Source organism: Argopecten irradians, chromosome 3, assembly GCF_041381155.1.
Source record: "Argopecten irradians isolate NY chromosome 3, Ai_NY, whole genome shotgun sequence".
NCBI classification, from domain to species: domain Eukaryota; kingdom Metazoa; phylum Mollusca; class Bivalvia; order Pectinida; family Pectinidae; genus Argopecten; species Argopecten irradians.
This window is the reverse complement of record NC_091136.1, coordinates 46,034,522-46,053,959: the sequence shown is the minus strand read 5'-3', so window position 1 is coordinate 46,053,959 and position 19,438 is coordinate 46,034,522. Positions and strand designations below refer to the sequence as shown.

Below are 19,438 nucleotides of genomic sequence, written 5' to 3'. Positions count from 1 at the left end.
CGTCAGAACTGACCAATCAAATACTGTTACCAGGGCTATATACGGTGTAGTATTGTATAAGTCGTCACGGTGACTGATTTTTCACAGCCTCAGAGTTTACCTGTAAATATTAACCTAGATCGTAGGTTAATATAGCTCATAATTGATAAATACATCAATTCGATCGGTTGTTGACTGTGACATAGCGACTTATTTTCCCATAAACACTTTAAAGTTGTGGCAAGGACACTAATAATAGTAACACACGCAAAATATTACACTGCCGAAATCACTGGATATCAGGCGGATTATGTGATAAAAGTATATTAACATGGAAATAGAAACTCATCATCTTGATAGCGACACTAAAACTATCATACGGACACTATAACCCTGCTGGTTACTTGAAAATATTCTCTCATATTTACAGGTTTTTGTATTTACTATTGCCGACAGGAGTGGTAGAGTACGTATTGTTGGTGGAGATTGTACATTATTTAAAGAAAAAGAAAAGAAAAAGAATAAAAAAAACCCACATCTATTCTAACGCACTTTCTAAATTCTAGGTATAAGTAACCGCGCCATCTTTTCCGCCGCTTCCAAACTTACGTATGGCATCACCCCTTAGCAACACTCTCATTTTATAAGTTATCTATGAGTATTTATACGCTATGAAATTAGATGTAAAAAAATATCTGTATGTTCTGCCTAAGGTATGGTTTCTACTCGCTTTAATTAAGTATTTTAATTATTGCATATTAAGCAGAAATTTCGCAAAATTTGTTGTTATGAAAAATGACCACTCCCCTTCCCATGAAAACAAAATCGACAAAACAAAACAAAAACAAACAAACAAACAAAACATATTCCAGTACAGTGATGATCTGTTCGATTACCGTTAAAAATCTTTATCTGATTGGTGAATATTCTAGAGTTATTTCCCTTTGTATACAACAGGAAATAAGTAACCCAAACAAACATCATGGCGAGCGACGTGATCCCCGCTAGAAATGCCCTGATTATTGCCGGCATTACATTCGGACTGGGTGTGTTTGTTGGATATAAAATCAAAACTTACAGACTTCGTTATCTACAGTGGAAGAAAAAGAAACTCATGAACCAACTCAACAAAACGTGTGAAGAAATCAATGTTGCTGCTACATGATGAAATAACTCTAGTTTGTGATTTTGTGTAATCGTCATTTTACATCAGAAGTCAGTACGAGACATGGAAATGTAAACGATGAATAAACTGTGTGTTTGGGAAAGTCTCGTTAGACAAAAGCGGCTACACTCCCTTTTTACCACCAGATGAACAAGCCCATTGGCACTCTCAGCGGACATGTGACAAGAGAGACAACTCGAAGTAAAATGAGCAACATTTATCACACATGCAGGATGGATGACCGCTGAGTTTGTGAATTATATTGAGACTTAATACTTTTCTTTTTGTATAACAGAATTGTGTATAAGCGATTTTTCTCGATGTTTTTTTTTTCTAAACGTTGTATTCAAATTTGTGTTTTTGGGGTTGTAAATTATCTTTATTAAATTAAACTTCAGTGCTTCAATCACGTACTTTGTATAGAATTTTACAATAAAAACAGTCGTTCGAAAAACGCAATGAACTACATTACGTAGGTGTTGCCATTTTACTGAACACATTATCGTGATATGAAAAATAGTTATCTGGGTGATAGAATCGATGAAATTTGGTATCAATATATAAAAATACTCCCCCCCCCCCCCCCGACTATTGTTGTACTTCTGAGGTAAGACCTGTTCCACCTACCATTGAATTTTGCCCATGAACCAATTTAACAAAACCCAGGTGCATTTTGTAGTACAATGGAAGTTAACCTGTAAGATACATTTAAAAATTCAAAAGGCCCCAGGGGCCTGTGCTAGGGATGGTTAAATGTTGCCATCCCGAGGTGTACACCAGGGTTCCCTTTTAGGTCAAAACTATATCAAATTAATTTTCATTTTCGAAAACCGATATCATATTCTCAAAAGTATATATTTCCGCAAATTTTGATTGAACAATATGAACACATGTTTTCTCTTATACCTTTTAATGTGAAAGATAAATAAAACGAATTTGAATTTTTAAAATGAATTTAATTGAATTTGCACAAGAAAAATAACAATATCTATTTTCGAGATTTGTAGATTGAATGATTTTTTATTAAACTAATACGACAACTCGCACATAGAAATACGATCTATACAACATTCCCTTTTACTTAAATACAACTATTTGAAAATAAATGTTTTGACATGTCAGTCTTGATTTTCCAGGAGTAACTATCACTGTCGTCATATCCACTTCTGGAATGTGTCATTGCAAAACTGAAGACATTTCAGGGGGAAAATGAAGTGACCAATCTAAGACCTTCTTATGAAGTTAGAGAGAAGTGTACTGTTATCAGATCGTTTTGAGGCACATTGCAAGACTAAACTACTTGTCTCATTCGTTGTCGTGCACAGAGTCTTCAGTTATATAGACATAGCTCAGGGTGAATATAAAGACAGTGATAATAACTCTTGGGATATCGAGGACGTTTTTAGATTGATGAAACACATATTTCTGGCGCCATTTTATCGTACTCACCTTTATTTCTCAATATGACTACTGTCAGCGCGCAGTTCTCGCTAAGTACTAATTGTCGCCATAAATACCAATAACGTCATCTTCTGATAGAAGACATTTCCATGCTAATTTCCACAAATAAATTCACGTGTAATCATACAAATACTCATGTGATTGTGACAATGGGTCGCCCGCCATCACTGGAAGGATTCTCACTCACATGGGTATTGCAATGAACTTCTCATTTAGCCAACAATACAAATACACAATGACTTATAAGTATTTCATCCATGCCATGACAGAGACAGGTAGCTATTATAGCCTGGTTGAGAGGACACTAGTATTGTCGAGGGATGGTGTCCGATCGCACGATGATCACTTTTATTCACGAAACAATAGTGCCCTCTCAGCCTAGTCCGCTAAACCTGCCTATTTTATTAGGCTTATTTATTTATTTTGCCTAATATATAGTCAGCACGCGATACCTCTTAAAAACGTGAAATCGTAGGACAGATTTGGCCTACGCTACGTCAGCGGCATGTTTCTAATACTCCGTCCATGCAATCCCGGGAAAACGTACACATACCTATTCATTGGGATCTTATGTATTATATATTAGGTCATTTTGTTTTAAAATCATAATAATATAGGCAGGTTTAGCGGACTACTCTCAGCCAGACCCCCTTTCCATTTCATCGTAATAGAAACACTTCAAGGGACACCACGCATCGCTACCGTTTCCAAGAAACATGTTATTACATGATAAGTACCATATACATGTATCTTGTCGCAGAACCTTGTATTTCTTTAAAGGCCCACTACCTTTCCGAAACGACTTTTAATTTTTAAAATGGGAATGTAAAACGAGATCGATAATTGTGTAGAGTCGCAAAAGTTATTAACTTACCGTTAATACTACACCCATCATCATCTCCTGAACAAAATAATTAAAATAAATAAAATGTTAATTTTCATAAAGCGGGTCGTCTTATGTTTCCCGCCGTCGTCCTAATTACCGCGCGGTAGTTGAATACTGCTGCGCCAGACGGCAAAACAGCGAAACGAATCTCACCACAGTTTTCATATATTACGCAGGAAATCTTGCATATGCTTGGTGTTGTAACCTCATCTTAGGCCATCGATATGTATTTTCTTATGTAATTAATGTTTTTAAGAAACCTATAAAATTTGCTCCGGAAAGGTAGTGGGCCTTTAAACGTTTTGATTTAAACATATTTAATTGCCAAATGTGCAATGGGATTGGTTACAAGTAATTCATGCAGTTTCATGAGGATTTAAAGTACAGAACTATTGAACTATCTTTTGTAGAAAAACAACATTTGTTATTTCGTTTCCTTCCCTGTACACAACAGCATGTCTGCTGTCTTGACGTCTTTATCAAAGCGCGATGTTACATATAATGGCATTCACTTCAGTGTCCGCTTCCCCGGGTAACATTGCGAATTGTCAAACTCACAGGGGGCCAACTCAATAAATATGGATATTTGTATTTGGTGGATGGACTGATGAATACATATAACCGTCATGTGATTTTTTTCAGAAAACATTAGATTTGAAAATTTATTTAAAAATCGGGATATTTACTATAAAACAGAGAAAGGGACGACAGTCGCCATATTGGCATTTTTACCCCCGCCTCGTTTAAAGTTATGTTTAGCTCACCTTGCCCGAAGGGCCGGTGAGCTATTGCTATGGCGCGGCGTCCGTCGTCCGTCCGTCAACATTTCCTTTAAATCGCTACTTTTCAGAAAGTACTGCATGGATTTTAATAAAATTTGGTCAGAAACTTTTTTAGGGAAAAGGGATCAGAATTTGCATAAATGGTGACCCTGACACCCCCCCCCCTGGGGCAGGAGGGGCGGGGCCCAGTAGGGGTAATAGAGGTAAATCCTATAAATCGCTACTTCTCCTAGAGTTCTGCATGGATTGCAACCAAATTTGGCCAGAAACTTCCTTAGGGGAAGGGGATCAGATTTTGCATAAATGGTGACCCTGACCCCCCAGGGGCAGGAGGGGCGGGGCCCAATAGGGGTAATAGAGGTAAATCATATAAATCGCTACTTGCTCTAGAGTTCTGCATGGATTGCAACCAAATTTGGCCAGAAACTTCCTTAAAGGAATGGGATCAGATTTTGCATAAATGGTGACCATGACCCCATGGGGCAGGAGGGGCAGGCCCAATAGGGGTAATAGAGGTAAATCCTATAAATCGCTACTTGTCCTAGAGTTCTGCATGGATTGCAACCAATTTGGTCATAAACTTCCTTAAGGAAAGGGGATCAGATTTTGCATAAATGGTGACCCTGACCCCCTCCCCTGGGACAGGAGGGGCGGGGCCCAATAGGGGTAATAGAAGTAAATCCTATAAATCGCTACTTGTCCTAGAGTTCTGCATGGATTGCAACCAAATTTGGCCAGAAACATCCTTGGGGGAAGGGGAACAGAACTTGTATAAATTTTGACTCTGACCACCCAGGGGCAGGAGGGGTGGGACCCAATAGGGGAAATAAAGGTAAATCCTATAAATCGCTACTTGTCCTAGAGTTCTGGATGGATTGTAACCAAATTTGGCCAGAAACATCCTTGGGGGAAGGGGAACAGAACATGTATAAATTTTGACTCTGACCCCCTGGGGGAAGGAGGGGCGGGGCCCAATAGGGGAAATAGAAGTAAATCCTATAAATCGCTACTTGTCCAAGGGTTCTGGATTGATTGTAACCAAATTTGGCAAGAAACATCCTTGGGGGAAGGGGAACAGAACTAGTTTAAATTTTGGCTCTGACCCCCTTTGGGAAGAAGGGGCGGGGCCCAATAGGGAAAATAGAAGTAAATCCTATAAATCGCTACCTGTCCTAGAGTTCTGCATTGATTGTAACCAAATTTGGCCACAAACATCCTTTGGGGAAGGGAAACAGAACTTGTATAAATTTTGGCTCTGACCCCCCTGGGGGCATTTTTTGGTTTGTTTATTTTTACGTCCTATTAACAGCCAGGGTCATGTAAGGACGTGCCAGGTTTGTTGGTGGAGGAAAGCCGGAGTACCCGGAGAAAAACTACCGACCAGCGGTCAGTACCTGGCAACTGCCCCACATGGGATTCGAACCCGCTTCCCAGAGGTGGAGGGCTTGTGGTAATATGTCGGGACATTTTAACCACTCGGCCACCGCGGATGGCGGGGCCCAATATGGGAAATAGAGGTAAATCCGAAAAATCGCTACTTGTCCTAGAGTTATGCATGGATGGTAACCAAATTTGGCCAGAGGCATCCTCGGGATTAACAGAATTCGTATAAATTTTGGCTTTGATCCCCTGGAGCAGTAAGAGTGGGGCCCAATAGGGAAATCAGAGGTAAATATTCAAATTCCTTCAGAAAAGAAACAGTGAACTTGTATTCAGAATATAACTTGGCATTACAAACCAGGTGAGCGATACAGGCCCTCTGGGCCTCTTGTTTCATAATGGTTTACCTTTTTTCCAAGAGTCATAGTCACGAATCAGTCGTCCGATAATCCATAATCACACACATACCATGCAAAAGTATATAAACGATGTCTACATAGTCGAACGCAATATTTTAATCCAAAATTACCGGCGTTTTCTGACTTGTGACATCGAAAGCAACGTCCTAGTGGAGAGCGGTTAGAGTGACTTCCCCTGCAGTGTAATTTGATCGGTTTAGTCAGAGATATTCCGATACGTTTTTAATTTGAATATTACAATGTTTTCCAATATGGCGCCTGTCGTCCCTTTCTCTGTTTTATAGTAAATATCCCGATTTTTAGCACGATGGAGCGTAGTAGCAGCTCCATTGTAGCTTATAGCATACCCCCTAGTTTTGAAAATCACCTTGTGAACAGGATATCTCAAGTTATAAACCATTAACAGCAATGAAATTTGGCAAAGACATGTAGTTATAGATAAGGACGGAACTGATAAAACTTGGCGACAAACAGACATAAACTGTATTTTGAGGAATTAAAACATCTTTCATTCCTTCTTTGTCTATAGTAATATTTAAATGAGAAACACAATGTATTATGGGAAATTATATGGCCGACGGTACCACTTCATACAAAAGAAATATAGTTAAAGAAAAGATTAAGGCAATTAAGAAATATGTTACTCAAAGTGTCATGACATCATAATTACCTGTGTTGGATAATCTATATTCCCTGGACAGTGTCACAAGTCATGTGCCCTAGTTTCATCTAGATGCTGTTTATAGGCCTATATGTGTGTGTAAATGTGTTACATATACATTAACTGTTAAAGGGAAAAACAATGGTTGAGAGTTAATTAATGTATTTTGTTATCAAGGCCCTGGGAAAAGCTCGACTGTAGCAGCCAATGTCAATTTGTTGACCCGTAGTACACATTCTGTTGTGACGAGACCCAGCCAATACAACTTGTGCATTGTTATCTTAATTGTGAAATTTATATTGTGTTGAAGAAAATGAGATAAAAGATAAGTAATTAATTTCAACGTATTGAAGCAAATTCAGTTTACCTCTGATAACCAGGACAGCCAAACATCTTTGACTTTTTGTCACCTATAATGAAATTAAGCCCTCCTCCAGCAGGTATCTTTTAAAAGTCTAGTCAACTTAACACTTTGATTATACATAGTTGTACATGTGTGATACCGATAAGCAATCATACAGGAAAAAGTTTCCTCCATTATTTTTTATCATATAATAATATTCTGATAAATTTGAATAAACAGCATTGTTAAATTTTGAATTTTATCAAATTTTCTAATAAATAAAGTTAAGTTGATGCTATTTGAATTGGTCCCAACAATATTCACACTAAGAAGATGCTGCTTCTGCATACGCTCACACAAAAATCCTGCGCAGAAAAAAAATGTTCTTGCACAAATCATTTTTTTTATAAAACTGTTGACCTATATATAACTTAACATTTGATGAATGACATCTGTCTTGAAAAAAATCTATGATTGTTTTAATACCAACATTGCTAACAATTAAATACCAGTGGTCATTTGAATTGTCCTAATTAATTGTTAGTTTAAATAGTGCATATGAGTGATAATCAAGAATATTAGTCAAAACCAATCACTGAACATTAATTAACTGGACCATCGTGCTACGAGGCCATTGGCCTCTTGTTTAATAGATTTTCAAATCTCGTATTTTCTGAAAAAATCACATGACTGTTATATGTATTCATCAGTCAATCCACCGAATACAAAAAATGTATGACAATATCCATTTTCATTGAGTTGGCCCCCTGTGGTCAAACTCACATGTGTAGCCAATCAGAATATAGTATTCTGTCACGTGAAAGGTAATATCGTTTTTGTCACTGACACGTGATACCGGTGGCGACTCAAATCCTTTCAAGCATGTTGTGATACCACATACAAGAATCCCCGCCATTTTTGCACGTGCCGTCTGCGTGATTGAAAGGGCCTTTGTAATATGCATTGACACTTCTGTTTCCGAACGGTACATTCGTTAGTTTGCAGGAAGTGAAAGACACCATGCCGTCGTTGGGATGTTCAAGGTAACTGAAATACTCTATAAAAGAAAAAGCGAGACTTTCTTGGTAGCTTCTTCCTTGTCCGTAAAAGCTTGTTCCACACATCACTCCAGATACGTAATTCTGACCGACCTCTGTCAGATTGTCATAACTAATGCCAGTAGGTGATATATAGTTGGTTTTCAGAGTCTTGTAGGATTCGAACTCACTCTCTTCAGAGGATTTACAATACCATCCTAGCATACGAAAGAGAATCCGTGCTGGTTGTTGAATCAATGAGGGACTTGTGCAGATATTTGAAATCAGGTCGGCTACGACAGTTCCCGTCCAGGGACCTTGCACTGAAAACCATCGACTTGAGGTTGTATTGAACGTACAATAATTCCTGTATAACGCAGCCGCGACCAACAGGTTCCCCATGGAATGTGTGAATATAATAGTGTCACTTATGGTTCCATTAGGGGCAGCAACTCTACAGAACAGCTGGTGAAGAGAGTCCGCATCCCAGCCGTGGTCTATGCTGTTGAGCTGAAGGAATTTATGTGAGGAGCACTTCGAAGTATAATTTCGTATATTTCCCCAATATCCCATCATATTTGAATGAACTATCATGTTGTCAGAAGAATTTTCCTGACCCGATCCATGAACAAACACGCACGTGATTTCTGGAACTCCAGAATCCCTTTTGACTTTCCGAACTTTACTAGGTGTGATGTTATTTACCCGGCTGACATTTTGGCACGGACCATTCATTACATCTGACATGATACGGATATTTTGCTTATCCGTCTTGGTCCAAGTAGTTACCTCGGCGCGACTGTTTAGATGTGTTACGTAATCTAGTTGGTCATCATAAATACATATTTGAATGGGATTGCCATTGTGATTGGTATTCCACGTGATTCCTTGACACTCGTGTGCTTCAGTATCCTGACGCCATTGGTTTGCCAACATAACATGTCTTAAAATACCAACCCATTCTGGCAAGGAATCGTCCTCGGTGCAAAATGTTTGAGTGGTATTCATAAAGGAAAGCCCGACAGCCTCCGTATCGTCCACTTTAATGACGAATGACTCCATTCTACTGTCTGCGGAAAGCACATCCCTCTGATGAAAATTCGTTCTCGCTGTTATCGGATTCCATTCGATTTTTAAGTAGGTTTTTCCTGGGCCATTTTCGTCTGCTTCGTTTGCTTTGATGTCAAAAGACACACTTATTGGAATGCTGAACAATGTTCTCGGGTGCATAGCTCTTTGTGAAACCCAGAAGAACACAATTAGAATGACGGTCCCAAACAATAACGTAGCTAGCCCAAGAACCACGGTGACGGGGGATCCCTTCTTCATATCCATTAGGCTATATTCAGTGGAAGCAGACAAAAATAGGGGACTTGATTTACTGGCGGAATCTGATCTGAAAATAAAAATATATGTTTAAAGGCCCATTACCTTTCCTATGGGATATAAAGGTTTCTTAAAAACATTTATAACATAAGAAAATACATATCGATGGTCTAAGGTGAGGTAACAACACCAAACAAATGCAAGATTTCCTGCGCAATATATGATAACTTTGAAGAATCATTTCGATTTTTTGCGATCTGGTGCAGTGATATTCAACTATCACGCGGTATTTAGGGCGACGGCGGCAAACATAAAACGACCCCCTTTATGAAAATTAATATTTTATTTTATTTTAATTATATTTTTTTCTGAAGATGATGAGAGTAGTATTAACGGTAAATTAATAACTTTTGCAACTCTACAAAATTATCGATCTCGTTTTACATTCCCATTTTAAAAATTAAAAGCAGTTTCGGAAAGGTAGTGGGCCTTTAGTAGCACTCATTATTACCAATTATATATATATATATATATATATATATATATATATATATAAAACAAACAAACTGATGACCAATTGTGCTGTTGGATGAAAGTGAACCTGGATAAATCATGTGTCATTTACATGTACGATCTTCACCTCGTCGTCAGTCCATGCAAGTAACAGTATTGGTAATCAAACCATAATTCATATATAGTAGTTTCAAACTGATTTAAATCTACGAAAAATCAACGAACTAAATGCGATGTAAATGATCTGGTTTATAACTGACCGTTTCACATGCCCTCATTCTCTGATAGATCTTTTGTATTTTCTTTTAAGAGAATCTCCATTATGCTTTGTCGGCTCCACCACCGATAGAGCATAAAGGATATTTATATTTTTTGGGGCAATAATTGAATTCGTGTATATATATATATATCTATTATACACAGAAACACATAAAATAATTTGTTTTGGGATCAATCAATTATTTTAAACAGTTGTATCTTGAGGTAAAATAAAAAGCTCAAACTTTTCAACGATGTTAATGGTGTAAAGTAAGTATCTTTTTCTATTCCTGTAGATAAACAGTACCATTTGTCGGCGGGGCAGCATTATAATGTTTAAATATTCATTCCAAACACTACAAATTATTTTATATTTTACCTAGTTATGTTTTAGGTCCACAATTCATGCTTAGTGCATGTATGAGTACGCATGAGGAAGTCGACGTTCAATCAAACCGGATGTTCAAATTGTGAAGTTGGTGACCGTATTTTACATCGCTGAGCACTACTACGCCACATGTGTGTGTAGTTTACGTTTAAGTGCTACATATATGTAGTAAGTCACTTTGGGCTTCTTGTTTAAATAATATGTGGATTTTGCTGATTGCATATACATGTAAGTGATGTTAACTTTTAAAACGATTCAATACATTGATAATCATAATTACCAGGTCGTGCGTTATTTGTCAAATGATTGATAGATAAATGAAGTAGGAAACAGTGTCGTGTCTTTTGTAAATTTTTGCAAGGCCGATTAAGCTTATTTTACACTTGACTGTTAAGCAGCTATCTAAATGCACCATTTTATCAAAATATGCTCAACGACATTCTGTATGTTTTTCTTATACATGAAATCAAATAGAACATGATGCATTTAGTCGATATTTGTTATCATACCTCATTGTCCGGTATCATTGTACCAACAGAATTGTTCCTAATTGGATATGGTCTGTAGTCGAGGAAATAAAATGCACAGGTAACACCAAACCACGTAACGAAAAGTAAAACGAAACTGTATAGGACAATAGACGGACCTTCATCCTCATTGTAATAGGAGAACACAATTATTATCTTTCATTCATTCATTCATTCATTCATTCATTCATCCGTAATCACATTATTTTAGAGAGAGGGAGAGTGAGAAAAAGGGATTAAAATATTAGAAAAGAAAGAGGCAGAGAGGGGTGAAGTAAAATGAAGAATTGTTATGAAGAATAAATATAATACGTAAATACACATGTTAAAACCACTGAATAAAAGGGTTAATGAAAAGAAATGGAGGCAAAAAGATAGACAGACATTAAATATTACATAATGAAATTATTGCTCGAGATTACAAACAAGCATGACACATGTGAAAATAAAAATACATTCTGGTTTATCAATTGTCAGGGCTTTCCATGCTCAACCATTTTTGCCAATATTTAGTAAATTAATTAATTTGTTTTTCTCGTTTTCCATAAGTTATATATTTGAAACATAGTAAAATTCTTTAGTAAATTTTAAAAGAGCCGTCACATTAAATGAACCATACAAACATATTATTTTGTAAATATAGTGTTTGATAAAAAAAGAACAATTTCATTATGTATTTTTTTATATATATGCCGTTATTTTCTAGTTTTCCAAATAGCAGAGTTTCTTTATTAATTACAAATGGAATAAACATAATATCTACGAGACTTTCAAAATTGGCTAAAAAGTTCTGAATTTCAGAGCATGCCATTCCCAAAGCAAATGAGTGATTGTCTCCCTTTCTAATAAGTGTAAATTGATAGTATCTGATGAGAAATTCGGAACTGAAGTTTATTATTATTGGTAGACATGAATGGTATATTGTATATGTCTTTCCATGTTTCTTGATCATAATCTAAAGTGGTTCCCCATTGACCAGTTATAAAAGTGTTATTTTTGACAAGCGCTATGAAAACTAGAACAAATATACGTACCCGACCTGCTATACCTTTCTGAAAACCATTTTCTGTCTAAAAGTCTTTTGAGCTACAATATTGCAGCTATATGAAAACATCTTTGACTCCACGGTTACCGTATTTTTCAATATAATTTCAAGACTATTTTCAATTTCCAAATATCTTAAAAAGATGTTATGTGTCAAAAGGATTATACATCAGGCATAGCCTATCTATGCTTCTCCTGATATTGGTGGTACAAACAAACAATTATATAAAACATATATACATGGTGAGGTTTATGTAAATAAGGGGAGGTAACTCCTTGATGAGGAACTATATTATATTGATCATATGTATTGTAACTCTATAAATGAACATTTAATTTTCATTTTAATTATAATAACCGAAAATTATGACATGATTCTAAATATACTTGATACTATGTCTATTTGGTGATATTGGTCCTATTCGCCACAAGAGATACGATACAGGCTATAAAGTCCATATGTGCTTTAAACAATTAGCAATCCATTGATTGAAATCAAGAACCAATAAGGAGTTATCTCACTTAAATAGTTAATGATATTATTAAAATAACAAAAAAGGAAACAAGATAATCATATATAAACAGAGAGACAATTCAAATTAAGTTGGATATCATGATTAGTATGTAAAATGTATGTAGAATCCAAGTCTCATAAGGTTGCACATAGTACAGACATATTGTAAGTTGCTAGCTGTATCAATGTGAATCCCTAGAGATGAAGGATTATAGGTACATGTAAACAATAATGTATAATTTTATAAAACCTACCTACAAACATTTATATGATGATGATGATTCAGATATTGTTCCAGCGTCAGATGCTTGTTTTGATATAGCTTACATTCATAAAAATAGTGATACAATCATTTTTCGATTGACATTTTTAGGTTTTGTAGATACATTTAATGCTGGATATAAGTCTATGATACTGACTACATCATAGATATTACAAAATTCCTCATATGTAAGGAAAGAACACTTTTAACAAGTCTTGTATGATAATAATTCCCTTTCTAAACCATAACTGGAAGAAAAGGGTTTTATTTCTCAACAATAATGTTTTTATTGTACAAAATTGATGTCTTAAATACAGATTGTTCTTCCGCTTCTAATTGGTTCTCCATTAATCTGTACCATACCTTATTGTACATCCTTCTCGTAAGCATTCTTATAAATTAGACATAATTTTGTTAAGATATTCACTTCGATCATTTGCCAAATAAATAGTGTTAACTTTAGGTTTTAGAATCATACATCATTTACCGAAATATTTTTTCTTATCCAGTCATTTTTTAATGAATCTATAAAAGATGTAAGATTGGATCATTTTTAAACCTCAGTCTGTATAATTCTGGATAACTATATATCGTTAACTTTTATCTGAGCTACTATTCCATAGAAAATTAAAAAGAACCGTGTCTGGTGAGGTTTCAGTCTCGTTGAAGTCTCGTTTCAACATTAATCAAAGAGTTTTTGTGATTTGCAAACACTAATTGTCTCAATTTGTACCAAGGAAAATATGTACAAAAAAAAATCTATTGCTTATAGGATTTTTTATACATAATTTCAAGAAATGACCAATTTGACGGCCATTTTTGGCTATGTCAAATTATTTTTGCTGTAATTGTTTAGGTTCACCTATATGAATATGATAATCATAACCTATTTTTTTTTTTTTTTACATTTTAGTAAAGATAAAGTTATTTGAAGATTAAGCGAAAAATCCTGAAAAGTATCGGGACAAAAAAGCACACTGACCCCCTATTTTATGATAGATTTAGAAATAGCAACTTATGCTCTTTTGAACTGCAAAAACTGTAAAATAGGGATACTTACAATAATACTTAAATATGTTGTATAACACATTGTAATTCTCCCCTCTTCTGATCTCATAATATTAATCAATCGTTGTACAATGAAACAGGCTATAACGTTAACCGTATTATCCTACCCGTAACCTAGGTACCACACAGAACACACTGTGACATAGGTACAAAATACACGGCAGTCACGCAATGATCGTGTGTATTCGATTGTGCGGGTAGCCTTCCAGAGATGTTTATTGACACGCTAAAGAGTATTGTACTTCTAACATACAAATTACGATAGCATGAGTTTATTTTAAATTCAATAGTCAAAATAAGAAAATAGAAAATATGAAATATTTAATGAATAATGAATGATCGCTCCCCTTCCAATACGTACATATCCGTATGCTTATACGTATATACCGCTTATTGTAAGTATCGATTTAAACATATTTTTATTGTTCAACATAACAATAGGGATAAGGCACAAGTTATCTCAACTTAGAAACGCCTTCTCCCAGAATTACATTGTATACAGTACACAGATCTACAATAATATACACTATAACCAATTAGATTTTCTAGAGTTAGATATTTGTTTAGAAGAGGAGAGTTGAAAAGCCTGGAAGAAAAACAGAATAACAAAAAAGGGGGGAAGGGGGGGGTTAAGTTTGTTGAAGTGAAATATTCTTAAGCGATCTTAGAACCGATTACTATTTTTATATAGGTCTGTACGGATTTAAAAATATATCCGTTTTGCTCGTCTGACAGGTTTGGAGAACCACAAAGAATAACATTAATTGTGACATTACAATATTGAGAAATGTTGTTAAATAAAATTTCACGTTGTCTTCTATATAATATACATTCTAAAAAATAATGCACAACATTTTCACATTCATTTCCGCATTCACATGATGGGTCATTGATTATATTAACTCGAAACAAATCATATTTTAAACCGCTACAAGCATGTCGCAACCTTGTATGTAAAACATTTAACTTTCTGTTTCCTATTATATAAAATAAAGGTAATGCGTCAAGGTTGCGTTGAATTTTAGATTTAAAACAATTGATAGATGGTTGCTCTCTGACATCGATTGGTAAATTATTCCATAACCTAACAGTAGACGGAAAAAAAGATTCATAAGAATTGGATAATCTATAATTTTGGACGGTGTATCTTGATTATTTCTGACATTGTACGTATTACGCTCCCCTACTCTTGAAGGAAGTAGGTAAGTATCTCTAAGAATAGGTATTTTCATCTTCAAAATTTAGGGGGTAGTGGTAACATATACAGTTGTTCTGAACAAACTTAATGGGTTGACTGTGTGATATTATTATTTCTAAAGAGAACATTGGTTTTGTCAATTTTGCAAATATTCATGTTTATCAGATATTGCCTTAGTTCGTCGTGTGTATGCTCAAAAAGTGAAATTCCGGTGAAATCACAATTTACGTCAAATAGTCATCTATGTTCTGTAATAAGTCAAAATCAAGCACACCACCATATTATTTTTATAACATTTTTGACATTGGTAGCATAATGAGGTAAAAACGGTATAAAACTAGTACATTATTAATCCGAAATAAAAGGCCAAAATAAATTCCAAGTAAAATCAAAAATCATTTCTATTGAACATATATTCAGCCACTATAGAGCCTTCTTCAGTCCAAAATGACACTTTGATAGGGATTCCTATTACAAAAAATCCATATTAGAAAAAAATTAGTCATCAGAAAGTTTTGACTTTTCACCAGAACAGATTCTTAAGATGTTTTAAAAAGGATTCACATGGACATGGAAGATATAAATTCTACCAATTGGAGATACATGCATTTACTTGTGTATCACTACTGATCTTTTTACTGCCTATCCAAATAACCTAGGATTCCCTGTCCTGAATATATGTAGTTAAAACATCTTACTGATGTGGTGTGAGAAAAATACTTTGGTGTTATAAAAAATAATTCCTTAGCTGTAGTGAAACATACATACACGGCGATAAGTTCACTAGCGTCACTTAATGTTTTCTTCCAGCTTCATTCTCTTAAAATGGGCTTGTTAAGGATGTTAAAATCATGTCGCCCTACATCTGGGGTAAAAATATTCATTTAAACTAAAACGAATAGCTACAATAATAGACGCGTTTGATAAGTTACATTTTTGTAAATGCATTGAAACAATTTTTTTATCTATTTTTTATTTCAATTATTTTCAAAATATATTACAAGACATACAAAACCAATACACAATTACAGAAAAAGACAGCTACAAATGAAAAAAGAAATATAAATTACAACAACAATAAAAAAAACATATATGAAATTATGTAAATCTAATTTGAATGGTTGATTATCATTATTCTATCAACTCTTATAAAGAGTCAATCTGATGAAACATGAATATTAGAAAAGCATGATTGGAAAATTGCTATAACGTTAAGATGAGTCAATTAATATGGATAAGAATTTGTTATATAATGGATGTGTGGTGGCAATCCAAACAAGTACAATATATATGTAATTTATATCTGATTTCAATGGTCGAAACAAAACTTTTAAGCGCTCTTAGCATAAATTTTAAATGTTTTTTAAACTGGTGAGGTTAATTGAATGGTATTAAATCAAAGCTGGTCATTATGGTGTATGGCCAAGTCTATAATTACGTATCATAACTCTAGATAGAAAGAAGTGTCCATCTACTCAAACTCTTATCATATTGCAATGAGGTGCGTTCTGAGATGAAAAATCCCGAAATTCTAAAATTGTTATGTATTCATTTAACTGAATTCATATTTTGAATCTAAATATCTCTGACGTTCCAAATTGTATTAATATTACCTCTATGAGTGATGATCCTTTAGCCAACATTTCCATTTTGAAATTCATCATTTAGCAAGCAACCACTGACGTCAACAAATTCTCATTCTTAGCTTAATTAAACACAGGGACCATTTCAAAGTCTATTTTTCAATTCGTTAGATGTCTCTATACTGCGATAAATTCCAAATCAATGTTGAGAAATGATAATGCTATTGACCTTTGCTATTTAAGTTGTGTTTTCACATTTAAAAAACATATCAAGCATTCAAACAAATAAAAAAAACTTAAACCATGTGAATCTAACCAGTTAAAATGTTGTGATTAAGAAACAATCATGTCTTTTAAACGGCCCATAAAGTCCCTTCCGTTATGATTCTGGTTCTAAGTAAGAAATTCGAGCAGAAAACAATATCACTTGTCTGCTAATGAATGCTACAAAGGTACTACTGTCGCATTACATATATGGAGGGTAAATACCAACACCCTAACGTAACGAATGATGCTAATCCAGTACTGGGCAGCAACGTATCTGTTTGGCCACAGGTTTGAATTGGGTCAATTATTAAACAAGTATACATGTATAATAATAATTTTTAGAAAAACATGTCTCACCTGGAATAGTGTGTCAACTCTTTGTTTTCATTCAGTTAGTCTTCGATTGGAGGCAACATTGTGGAAGCTGCGAAATGCGATATTTATAGGCATCGTCTCCTAGGGACATCTCGAATTCCCTGCCATAGGATTGGCTCGCCATATAAACCAATAGCGACATTTTGTATAGACAACAAAGAAGTAGTGTAAGGATCTATGACGATATCGTCGATCACGGATCTCTATTGATGTTACAAGTGTAATATAAATACTTAATACCACCATATTATTGTTAATGATGTAGTAGCATAAAGTTTTTACACGGGAAAATACTTAATAGGAAGTACTTAATTGGTTCTAATACAATGAAAACAATTACGAAATATTTCATATTTGTCGTTTACATCTCCCGTTACCTTATTATTCTATTGATTTTCTCCAAAATTGAAGATTATATAAAGAATGCCATTTAACATGAAAATATTAAACCAAAAGCAGTTTACATTGCCTGTGTACTGTCTGACAGAAATCTGTCGCGACACAATTATGATAAGGTGTCATGGGTATGTATTGCCATTTCTATCCGGGCACGAGAATTCACCATGGATATACATGTAAGGCTTTATCGTACCTCGGACAGAAAAGTCCCCAAATGATTGGCGGAGTGCCGTCACGTGGTGACTCCCTATCATTATTTGTTAGAGTGTAACCAGCTGCTAAGAATGGGTGTCTCAACCTTATCTTAGCAAATTAAGCACAGTGGTATCTGGAAACCAAAATGCTTGAGGTTGGGTGATAATTTTGATGAAACAGTGGGAGACTGGGCACTTATGTTTTAAAAACAAATATCGATCTTTTCAGCAATTTTTATCATTTTTGAGTGAACCATGCAGTAGAATCAGAATTCATTTTTCAGCTGATAAACGTAGGTGAGACCGAAGACCCTATTATTTCAATGTACAATATTTGTACCGAATTTTATCGTCAATCAAAACACTTCTGTAAATTATCTATTCCGTCTTTGCATATTGCAGAGTTAGTTCCCTTGCAGCTAGGTATCCATTGTGCAGTATTGCCAACTCACCCGATTTCCCCGGGTTGACCCGGTTTTTAGAATGCATAACCCGATTTTCAGCATTTGAACGAAAGTGTCAAAAAGCTCACAAAAATTACACCAGATCAAGCCATTAGCACAATTTTGATTTCATCTCAGGGCTTAAGACTCATATCAGACCCTTGTATAATGCAGGTAGCTATGTTTGTGTTTACACCAACTTTAATAAAGGTGTGAAATGGTAGCAATTAATCTATTCAGTCATGCATCACGATGTCTACGATCGTTTTTAGCCAGAGCCAGCTAGGCCTAACAAGACATGGCCAATTCATAATGTCCAAAATCAGAAATAATCTCTTCAAAATTCTTCAAAACAAACACTTGTGATTTCAGACAAAGATTTGTCACAGTCACATTTGTGGCGTCATTTTTATGAGCGGTTCTCAATGACGTAAGCGATTTTCTTTGCAAACACCTAAGCGGCAACCGGGACAACCGGACAAGTTACCGAAGCGGCTATATTATAATAAGTGCTTACTTCTATGAAATACGATTCTTTTTTACTTTAATAATGAGATATGACATTTCATTTCTCAAATTATTAACGTCACAAATACAACACAAATCAGTAATTATTTGAAAATTAAAGGAATGGGGTGATTTATATAAAACTTAGCTAACGTTAGTCTCCAGTACATGAGCACTACGAACAAAAACTATTGAATAGCAGACAAAAACACGGCGCCTATCTGCATATTTCGAAGTTAAAGTGTATATGAACTACATACAGGAAATATGAAAACAAAGATTGTTAATTATAAAGAGGCATTGGTCGACTCGCGATGTCGGCCCGTCTCGTCTTAGTATAGAGGTAACCATTTTCAAAGTAACGTTAGACTGAAAATAAATGTCAAATATGAGGTTTCTAAATACATGTGTTTATATACTTTACATCTAATATATAAATGATCTACAATGTATTTGTGA

General features: G+C 35.0%; 1 protein-coding gene across 1 annotated transcript; it reads right to left on the bottom strand.

The window, feature by feature from the left end:
• Nucleotides 1-2,146: 2,146 nt before the first annotated feature.
• Nucleotides 2,147-17,507, bottom strand: LOC138318792 (uncharacterized). Its single transcript, XM_069261490.1, has 2 exons — nt 17,419-17,507; nt 2,147-9,509 (listed from the first exon to the last, which is right to left on the bottom strand). The coding sequence occupies exon 2, from the start codon at nt 9,446-9,448 to the stop codon at nt 7,943-7,945; it is 1,506 nt and encodes a 501-aa protein (XP_069117591.1). The 5' UTR covers nt 9,449-9,509; nt 17,419-17,507; the 3' UTR covers nt 2,147-7,942.
• Nucleotides 17,508-19,438: the final 1,931 nt, after the last annotated feature.